The 9,901-nt window shown below is 58.3% G+C and overlaps 3 protein-coding genes across 3 annotated transcripts; 2 read left to right on the top strand and 1 right to left on the bottom strand.

The window, feature by feature from the left end:
* Window positions 1-59: 59 nt before the first annotated feature.
* VTJ04DRAFT_4723 (uncharacterized protein) lies at window positions 60-3,649 on the bottom strand (the record flags this gene model as incomplete). Its single annotated transcript, XM_069362762.1, has 2 exons — window positions 60-3,427; window positions 3,493-3,649. 2 exons carry the CDS (start codon window positions 3,647-3,649, stop codon window positions 60-62), a joined length of 3,525 nt encoding a protein of 1,174 aa, XP_069219676.1.
* A 905-nt stretch (window positions 3,650-4,554) lies between these two features.
* On the top strand, window positions 4,555-6,812 carry VTJ04DRAFT_4722 (uncharacterized protein; the record flags this gene model as incomplete). The annotated part of the gene is made up of 4 exons (XM_069362761.1): window positions 4,555-5,697; window positions 5,769-6,266; window positions 6,331-6,659; window positions 6,725-6,812. The coding sequence occupies 4 exons, from the start codon at window positions 4,555-4,557 to the stop codon at window positions 6,810-6,812; spliced, it is 2,058 nt and encodes a 685-aa protein (XP_069219675.1).
* A 724-nt stretch (window positions 6,813-7,536) lies between these two features.
* VTJ04DRAFT_4721 (uncharacterized protein) lies at window positions 7,537-8,456 on the top strand (the record flags this gene model as incomplete). Its single annotated transcript, XM_069362760.1, has 3 exons — window positions 7,537-7,729; window positions 7,795-8,133; window positions 8,224-8,456. The coding sequence occupies 3 exons, from the start codon at window positions 7,537-7,539 to the stop codon at window positions 8,454-8,456; spliced, it is 765 nt and encodes a 254-aa protein (XP_069219674.1).
* Window positions 8,457-9,901: the final 1,445 nt, after the last annotated feature.

Below are 9,901 nucleotides of genomic sequence, written 5' to 3'. Positions count from 1 at the left end.
TACTACTACTACACCGACTTTCCTCCCTCCCCTCCCCTCCCCCCCCCCCCCCCACCCACTCACCACCGCCCGTCCAACCCTCCCCTACTCCACGCCTTGACCCTTTGTCCATCACATGTTTCCCAAACCCTCCTCTTCAACCCCTCACACACCGCCAGCTCCTCGGCATCCCCTCTCCTCCTGCACTCCGCCGCCCTCTCATCCAACCAGTTCACAATCCCAAACCTCGTCGTGAGCGTCGTGCTCCCCCCATCCACCTTGGTCGCCCTATACACAAGCCCTAGCACCTGTGCCCTCAGCCCCTGCCGCAGGAACGGATTTCCCCCTCCCACCGCGAGCAGGCGCTCCATGACCGGCCCCTTGTCGGCGCGCTTGCGATGGAGCAGCTCCAGGTCGCGCGGCGCGCGGAGCCCGTCGATGAGGTAGCCCAGGAGCCACGACAGCTGGGCGTAGTAAGCGTCCGGCTGGCCGGGGTCTTCGCCCAGCACCTCGTCGACGAGCGGCAGCCGGCCGGCGCTCCAGACCGGGCCGCGCGTGAGGAAGGTGTTGACCTTAGCGTAGAGCGGAGAGAGAGGGTCTCGCAGGACCGGCAGGGCGTGGCACGCAAAAGCAACGAGGTGGGAAGGGAGCGGGGAGGCGTCGATGCCAGACTCGCGCGCGGTTTCTGCGAGTTCCGACAGCAGCAGCCACACTTGCTCGCGCTCTTCGTGCTCGGATTGCTTGATGCGCGCCGCGGCTTTGAGAATGTTCACGAGAGCTTCTTTGCGGATGCTGGCGTGCTCCGAGGCGAGGAGGGACATGAGAGGGGTGACGTAACCTTCGTCGATGAGCTCGTCGACGGTTTTGGTGGTCCATTTGACTAACGCCGAGTTGTCGACGGCGAGGGCATCGGGGAGATCCAGCGCCTGCTCCAGGGCTTCGGCATTTAAAGCAACTTGGACGCTGTCGGCTGGTTGGTCTGCCAACCCGCTGGCGACAACGGCTGTGGAATGCTTTCGACCCTCGGCCGCAGGTTGACGCTCTCCTGACCATGTGTTGAACTCAAACCTCAACCCATCCGGAACACCCGCCTTAGCAAGCTTGCCCTTGCTATCTGCAAGATGTTCCAACATCTTGGAAAACACAAGCTCCAACAGCGTCCTGCTCTCGCCTGCCGTCACCAACAGCCCTAGGAACAGAGGCAAGAACCGGCCTAGCGCTTTGAGCACCGGCCGCTCCTTTTCCTTCGCCGCGGCAAAGGGCAGCTGCTCAAGCATGGCCAAGGCCACGGGGCTTGCGGCAGCCGTCTCTTGGAGCCCAGCGTCGCGCGCCAGCTCTTGCATCCGCTCGACATACTTCACCGGAGCGTTGGCGCAGCGCGTCAAGCAATTGTCAAGGAATGGCCAAAGTTGTGCTGCCAGGTCGGGTTGAGACCGGCGCAGAACCTGTAATGCCTCCAGCAGCGCCAACAAGCCTGGATGTGTTTTGTCGGTGTCAGGGGCGGTCGCAGGGACCACCAGCTGCTGTTCGGCAGCCACGAAGCCCAGGACCTCGCGCATCGTGTCGAGAGCGACGCCCCGGGGCGCCTCGACGCACACTTTGAGTAAACGAGTAAAGGGCGAGAGCGATTGAGAATCGGAACCGACCCCGCTACCGGAGAACCAACGCATGCCTGGAGAATAACCTGCCATGGCGAGGAGGTTCTCAAGCTCCTTCAACCCCATGACAAAGTCCCTAGGGTCCTGGTTTTCGGACTGTGACAATCGGCTCAGGGACGTCTCCAGGAATGGGGACACATCGAACTTGGCCATGAGAGCAACCTGAGGCAGCACCTCGTAGCAGAGACGGAGGAGCCGGCTCGCCGCCTCTCGGTGCAGGACGTCACTTTCAGGTATCACGCGGTACGCGTTAATCATGTCCTGGATACCAGGGCTGCGCTGGCAGAATGCATCAATCAGTCGACGTGCGGCTTCAGCCCAGACGGTTCTGTTGGCGTGGGAAGGGTCGAGATGCATCTTGACAGCTGTATCGAGCTTTTCGATGGCCACCACCAGGATGCGCGTGGCAAAGAAGGCGATCAGGTTCGACTGGCTTGCCAGGCTCCGTGACAGCGCCTTCTGGTTAACGGGGGGAGGGAGGATATTGTCAATGACAATGGATGTTGGCGGCGGGAGTTGGGGATAACCACCATTGTGACCAAAATAGTCCGGCAGGGGTAACGCCGCCGTCTTGAAGACGAAGGAGGCGTAGCCAATCCATGTTGCCGTGAGCTTCGGCTCGAATGTAAACGACTTATTTGCCAGGAAATAATGTGCAACAAGCTCCGGGGCGACGCGGAAGATAGCCGTCACAAGGTCGCTCTGCTTCACGCCTGACCAAGGACGCAGACTGGGCAGGAAATTGGCCAGGGTGAAGTTTCGTACGGGCACCTCCTGCTTGTACTTGTTCATCCACACAACGGCTTCAAGGCCCAGGTCGTCGAGCTCGGCAAGAGAAATGGAGGCATTAGGATCAACTTCGCGAGGGTAGAATCCCGAATCCTGGCGCAACACGCCGCATGATGGGTTTGTGCAAGCCATCATTAAAAAATCATGAGCAATGCCGGCGACGGGACGCAAACTCTCGCTGTCCCCGCCCTCCTCGACCGCATCCAGGCGGTACTGATAGAGGGCAGCAAGGCGACTCAGGGTCGAGGCAGTCAACAAAAAGGCCTTGGCTTCACGCGGGAGCTTATCGTCGAGCAAAACGTGGGTTCTGAGGCCGTCGAGAAGCTCGCGCACGAGATATGGCGGGTCCTGCTTGACATCGCGAGTCAGGGCAGCCACGATGTCACGCTGGGATAGCAACTCCTTTTTGGCTTCAGGATGAAGGTAGCGCAGGGCGGTGAGGAAGAAAAGAACGGCATGGGTCCGTGTCGAAGGACGTTTCGGGTCCTCAGCGTCGTCTCCAATGTGCACTATGCCCATGTTACGGGCCAGCGACTTGAGAGTGGAGAGGCGCGCTCGGAACAGGGGCCGGGCTACGGCGCCACCATCGAAGCTGACAACCTCCCGGAGCATGCGCAGGGTTGGCGAGATGATGAATGCTTTGCCCTTGTCGGCCGACAAGTTGCGGGCAATCAAGTCTTGCTGGCGCTTTTGGAGAAGGGTCCTGCAAATTCCCAGGCCGATGGGGACCGTGTCCAGCGAGCGGCCGAGGAGCTTGAGGAGCAAGCCGAGCACGATGGGGACGGCGGACATGAGGTTTTCGTTGTTGGTCTGGGCCCCGTAGCTCCATGTTTGCATGATTCCCGGCAGAAACACGGGGTTGGCGGCATCTTCGCTATCGTCGGGGCGGGTAGCCTGGAGGTAGTCGCGGAGGATTTGATGACGCTCGGGATCGGCCGTGGCGGCGGCATTGTCGTCAGCTCCGAGAAGCTCGTCAAGGAAGAGCTTAAAGGATTGCAAGCCTGCAGGTGGAGAATCAATTAGAAAGCTTTGAACTGGTCGCGATTGACAAACGACAAAGACATACCGTGCCGAGCCCTCACCGGGTCCTGCGTGAAGGACAGCAGCTGCTGCAGCTGCCGACTAGCGTGTATTTGTTCTGAAGTTGGCGCCTCATGGACGACTTTTTGTCGTTTTCGCGCTGCCGGGGCGCCATCCGGCCCACGAGCAAGCCGTTTCCCCATTGGTGTGGCGAGGGGACTGCTCGCGTACTGTGAATGTCGAGTCGTCTTGTGTTGGAATAGTTCAAGTTTGGGTGAAGCGACGACTTGGGAGCTTGATTGACCTTGCATCTGGAAATTCCAATTTCTGCCGCTGTTGACCGCCCTGTACCCTTGTTTCTGCCGGTCATGTCCGCCCTGCTTATCACCGAGTGCGGGGCGATAAGAGATCCCACTCGCCCCGACTTGCCCTTTTGGTGCATTCCGGGGCATCTGACATGCGGAATTTGGTCGGATCCGACAAACAAAAACATGATGTCGGCCCGGTCTCGCCTCCAGCCTCCGAGGGACGGGATCCGGTGAACCTGGAAGGTTGGAGACTTGGTTTGGATAAGAAACTACAATCAAGAGTGCATGCCTATGCTACTCAAGTTTATACGGAGTTGCCCGTAACAATTGCCATTGTTATTGTTCTTTGTGTCTCTTCCTCCTGCCCCTCTTACACAAGAACTTGTGGTGACGCGGACGGTGAGCTCGAGCCATCTACAACTTGGACCACCAGCTCCCCCGCTCTAGGATGAATTCTCGTACCCGGCCCGGATGCACCTAGCACCAATCCATCACGCCTTTAGATCTGCAACCTCGTACAGGGGTCAAGCATGAGTATAAAGCTTGGATCAGGCTGAACTTTCCTGCTCTTCGACCACGTTATCCTTGCTCCAGTGTCACCGCTGCATCTTGGACTACACTAGCTCACCCACCTCGCCTCCTTTCTCCTCACACCCCACTCACAACTACAACTAAGATAGCAGAGGTGTCCAGCCCGCCGGGTTGACTTTGAGTCTCGCCTCGGTTCACCCGAGGTCGGCTGTCCCTTTTGTCACTTCAACATGCAAAAGTAGTCTTGTGTTTTCCTCAACGACGACAAGATGACCCAGTCCTCCTCCAGCCCGCAACCAATTCCTCCGAAAAATGACCCCGCCGGCGCCGGTGGCGGCTTCTTCTCATCGTCCTTCGGCCACGGCAGCGTTGGTCTCGCCGGCTCCCCGCTAGCCGAGCAAGTACTTGCCCACGACCTGGCCGAATGCCACGAAGACCATTCCTCCTCGCGAGGGAGAGGGACAAAAAGCAAACACCATTCGAAACAATCCCATGAGAACGCCGCCGCTTCAGACTCGGACTCAGACTCAGCTGATCCCGTCCCCGGTCCAACTCTGTACCGCCGGCCGAGCGGCATCGCCTACGGCGCCACCCGCCCGACCGCCGCCAGCCTGCTGCCGCCCGCCTCCCCAGCCGCGACGGCCACGCCCGCCGAGCGCGCCCGCAGCCGCGATGCCGAGCGCTCGCTTCTGCGCGACAACCACCTCCTTCCGCCTAAACATCCGCGCACCGGCGAGCCGCCGGGGCTGGTGAGGAGGGCGTACGAGTGGATGTTTAGCACCAAAGTTCGCGGCGGCACGCCATGGCACCACGAGCGCGATGAGGAGGAGGGTGCGGGCCGCGCCCCGGCTGCTGCTGGTGGAGTCGTTGACGAGACCTCCCCGCTGCTTGGGTCCGGATCTGGCGCCGGGTCCGCCAACGCGGGGCCCACTACCAGCCTCAACGAGCAGTGGGAAGCAGCCGTCGCGGCCGGGGCGATCCGCACGACGTGGCAGCGCGAGGCCAAAACCATTGCCGTGTACTCGCGCTCTCTGGTGGTGACGTTCCTCCTGCAGTACTCGCTCAATGTGACGTCGATCCTGGCGGTCGGACGGCTAGGCACGGTGGAACTCGGCGCCGTGTCGTTGGCTTCCATGACGGCTACTATCACTTGCTACGCGCCCATCCAGGGGCTGGCGACGTGCTTGGATACTCTGTGCGCCCAGGCCTACGGGTCCGGGCATAAACATCTTGTGGGGTTGCAGCTGCAACGCATGACGTACTTTTTGTTGCTGACGTTGATACCCGTGGCGGCGGTGTGGTTGAATGCGGAGACCATCTTGGTGAGGCTGAAGATTCATGAGGACAGCGCAGCCCTGGCGGCCACTTACCTGCGTATCGTGCTGTTGGGAACTCCAGCATATGCTGCTTTTGTAAGTGGAGATGCTGGCATATATGTGTGCGTTGGAGAAGTTGGAGGACTGGATAGCTGACAGTCTCACAGGAAGGAGGTAAACGATTCGTCCAGGCGCAGGGTCTGTTCCATGCCACGACTTACGTGCTCCTGATCGCGGCGCCGACAAACATGCTCCTCAACTGGCTCTTTGTCTGGAAACTCGGGTTTGGGTTTGTGGGAGCGCCCATGGCGGTGGCGTTGACACAGAACATGCTGCCATCGCTGCTGGCGCTCTACGTATGGCGAGTGGATGGATCGGATGCTTGGGGTGGGTTCCGGAGGGCGGCACTGCGCAATTGGGGGCCAATGATTCGGCTGGCGTTGCCGGGCATGGTCATGGTGGTGGCGGAGTGGTTCGCGTTCGAGATCCTGACGCTCGCCTCCGGTCGTATGGGAGTGGCCATCCTGGCGGCGCAGAGCATCTTGGTGACGACGACGGGAACCACGTTCCAGCTGCCGTTCCCGCTATCGATTGCCGGCTCGACGCGCGTCGCAAATCTCATCGGAGCGAAGTTGGTGGAAGCGGCCAAGACGTCGGCCCGGGTGGTGAGTCTTGCCTAGGTAGTACAAGCCTGTCTGGGATTGTGGAAAGCTAACGTTGGGAAAACAGACAATCGCCGGTGGTATACTTGTTGGCATGTTCAACATGACGATGCTCTCCGTGTTCCGGTACCACATCCCAAGGCTTTTTACTACGGATCCAGAGGTAATAGAGATCGTGGCCCGGACGCTGCCAGTGTGTGCCGTCATGCAGCTGTTTGACGGCATGGCGGCCGTGTCCCACGGCCTGCTCCGGGGCATCGGAAGGCAGGAGTTTGGCGGATATGCCAACCTCGTGTGCTACTACGTGGTTGCTCTGCCCATATCATTTGGCCTGGGATTCGGGCTGGACTGGGAGCTCACCGGGTTGTGGATTGGTGTCTCCTTTGGATTGTTCATGTGAGTTTGACTTCATTTATTGTCTTGTTCGTTGCGCAATTGCTTGCTGACTTGACTGCCCTCAGAGTGTCGTTGGCCGAGTATTGGTTCATGTGGCGTGTGGATTGGAATCAGGTGGTGAAAGAGGCCGAGGACAGGAATGCTGCCGGTTGATGATGGGCTTGAAACGAAAGACTTAGAAGTTGGATGACATGTTTAGAAGTGTTTTTGGGTCTTACGGGGTACAAAACAAAGTCGTCCGGATTATAAAAGGTAACGAAGTACATATGTACATACAAAGTCAAGGACTAGCATTGGATTTGTTGGCCGAAGTTATCCGCATCCATTGATTATGAGGAATCGGCGGGAATAAAATCTTGAATAACCGGGTCCCTAATTCGAGCTATGGCATGACTTGATCGGCTCACTTTCGTGTGTTGTTTGAGGACGGATTGAGGCTCGGAGGTGTCTCGAGTACAGGAAGTACAAGAGAGGAGTCAATCAGGGGTCTGGAACCGCTGACTAAGCGGTTCTATCTCTCTCCTCCAACCCTTACCCGGGAAGATGGGTGCCGAGAGGTGGCGGGGCACCCCAACCCTCCGGCTCTGAGTCTCCTCTGTGCCAACGCGTTGGTGGCCGGTGGAACCGCCCCAAGATGGAAAAGATGGGGACTAGCGGTTGACAAGCAACAAGGGGAAGGGCGCTGAACTGGACAAAGTCGTGATCCTCAGCCCGGTCAAGTATTTAAAACGCTCCAAAAGACCGCTCATTCATCGCGTCTTTGTCTGGTTTCGCTCATTGCCCTCCCGCCAAAAACCGAGTTTCGAGTGCTCCCGCTCCTACAGAGCTTTTTCGTCCTTTGCACTTTGTTGACTTCAGCCGCGAGGCACCAACACCCATGGCGACCACCACCACCACTGTGACTTCGACAGGCATCACCGCCGACACCATTCTCAGCCTGTTCCCCGACATTGACACCCGCAACGATGCCCTCGACGGCCACGATGAGGAGCAGATCCGTCTCATGGACGAGGTGTGCATCGTCCTGGACGAGAACGACGTTCCCATCGGCACCGCAAGCAAGAAGCTTTGTGAGTGCCCCCCAGACATGCAAGACATCAAAACAAAAAAACTGACGCAACTCCCTACCCCACAGGCCACCTCATGACCAACATCGAGAAGGGCCTCCTGCACCGCGCCTTTTCCGTCTTCCTGTTTAACGACAAGAACGAACTGCTCCTGCAGCAGCGCGCCTCCGAGAAGATCACCTTCCCGGACATGTGGACCAACACATGCTGCTCGCACCCGCTCAACGTGTCGACCGAGACGGGCGTGACCCTTGAGGAGGCGGTTCGGGGCGTCAAGAATGCTGCGCGCCGCAAACTGGAGCACGAGCTCGGCATCAAGCCCGAGCAGGTCCCTTTTGAGGACTTCAAGTTTCTGACCCGCATCCACTACAAGGCGCCCAGCGACGGCAAGTGGGGGGAGCACGAGAGTAAGTTGGCAGCCCTACGTGCTTTAGGCGACAGAAATGGACAGACAGATGTGTCTTGCTGGCTGGCTCGCGACTAACACGTGCGCACAGTTGACTACATCCTCTTCATCAAGGCCAACGTCGACCTCAGGCCCAACCCGAATGAGGTACGCGACACCAAGTATGTGTCGCCCGAGCGCCTCAAGGAGATGTTCGCCGACCCATCCCTCAAGTTCACCCCCTGGTTCAAGCTCATCTGCGAATCGTTGCTCTTTGACTGGTGGAAGCATCTTGACTCGGGCCTTGAGAAGTACCTGAATGAGCAGGAGATCCGGCGCATGTGAACCTGGAACAGAACAAAGGATACAGAGAATGGATTTAGACACAGTGTATTGTAGAGGGGGAAGGGTCGGGAGGGAGGCCCTGAATACGTCATAGGGCCAGGAGGAGGAAGAGGAGGATCATGAAAAAGATCCCAAGGGAGGTTGATCGGGTTCGTGTGTTGGCGCTTGGCCACGTTCCTCGTCTTACTTCTGATTGTTTCTTTGGACGCCATTACTCTTATGCCTGAGATATCCGCGCTCCTCCGCGTCGACAAATGAGACGCCGCGCACAATGAGCTGCGTTGCTTCCCGTTTGAGCATCCTGCATCCTAGTGGGGGAAATGCGTTGTAGGAACGTGGTTGCGGTTGGAACGATCGTGGAGGCGATGGGAGCGCACAACATGTGCTCTTCTGCTATGGACTTCCAGAAGTGAGCCGGCGTGGGGTACGGAGTAGTCTGCTCCAGTAAGGAATTAACTTGGAGCCTCATGCCCTTTGTTATCTAGAATCATCTCTACACTAGTATCTCGATCATCCCTGAAACATCACCAGCAACGTCACCTGATGGGGCTTGCATGCTCCGTGTGTCCGGGACCATCTCTGAATGGATCTCTTGCTCGGCCTGTTGACATTCGCCAAGTCGCGGCCAAGTCGTGATTGGAAGCGTCCGAGCGAACTCCATCGCCTTGCAGGACAACAACAGGGTGGCGGCCGGGGTGTGAGCCAAGGACAGCGGGCCTGGCGTCAGTGTGACTAGTCCTCCTGTGTACTTACACCGCCGATGAGTGTCAAAGTGCATCTTCACTCACATCCTCCAGTCTCACCGTTGACCGTCGTTCCAGTAAGCGCACCCCTGTCCATGCTCGTCCTTAGCATGTCATCAGAAGCTTGAGAGGTATGTATATACATGCATATACGTTGATCCTATACCAATATCCCACCTTACCATCTTCTCAGGATTCCATCACCTCTCCAACCCCCAACCCCCCCGGCGACTCGGCTGCCCCATGACCCCCACTCGGAGTCGGCCGACCGACAGCAACGGCACCTCATCCCCACAACCCCTGCCGGCAGCCGGACCTCAATCACCAATGAAGTCGCCGTATCTCCGGGGAGCTGACCGGGTGCGCCGCCGCGATCCCTGTTTACGACGGACAGCTGTCTGGACTGAGCCACCGGTCTGTGTCCTTTTCCTCTTCCTGGTTTATCATGACGTACTAGTACTTAACCGGCGGCTGCTATTACCTATCTTTTGCTTACTGGAGCCTGACAGCTGGCATTGGATGAGGCTCTCGAGGATTTGACTTACATCATACCGAGACCAGTGAGGCGGTTGGCTCGCAAGTACTTACCTAGGGACGGTACTTTGTAGTGTGATACCCTGAATACCTTATGCATCCAGTTGAATGTCTCTCCCGAACACTGGGCCAGGCTTGTCATAGGTTCCGCCCATTGCCGCTTGGGAC

This window comes from Mycothermus thermophilus (assembly GCF_041956435.1).
Source record: "Mycothermus thermophilus strain CBS 625.91 unplaced genomic scaffold VTJ04scaffold_3, whole genome shotgun sequence".
Taxonomy (NCBI): domain Eukaryota; kingdom Fungi; phylum Ascomycota; class Sordariomycetes; order Sordariales; family Chaetomiaceae; genus Mycothermus; species Mycothermus thermophilus.
This window is presented reverse-complemented; position numbering and strand designations above follow the sequence as displayed.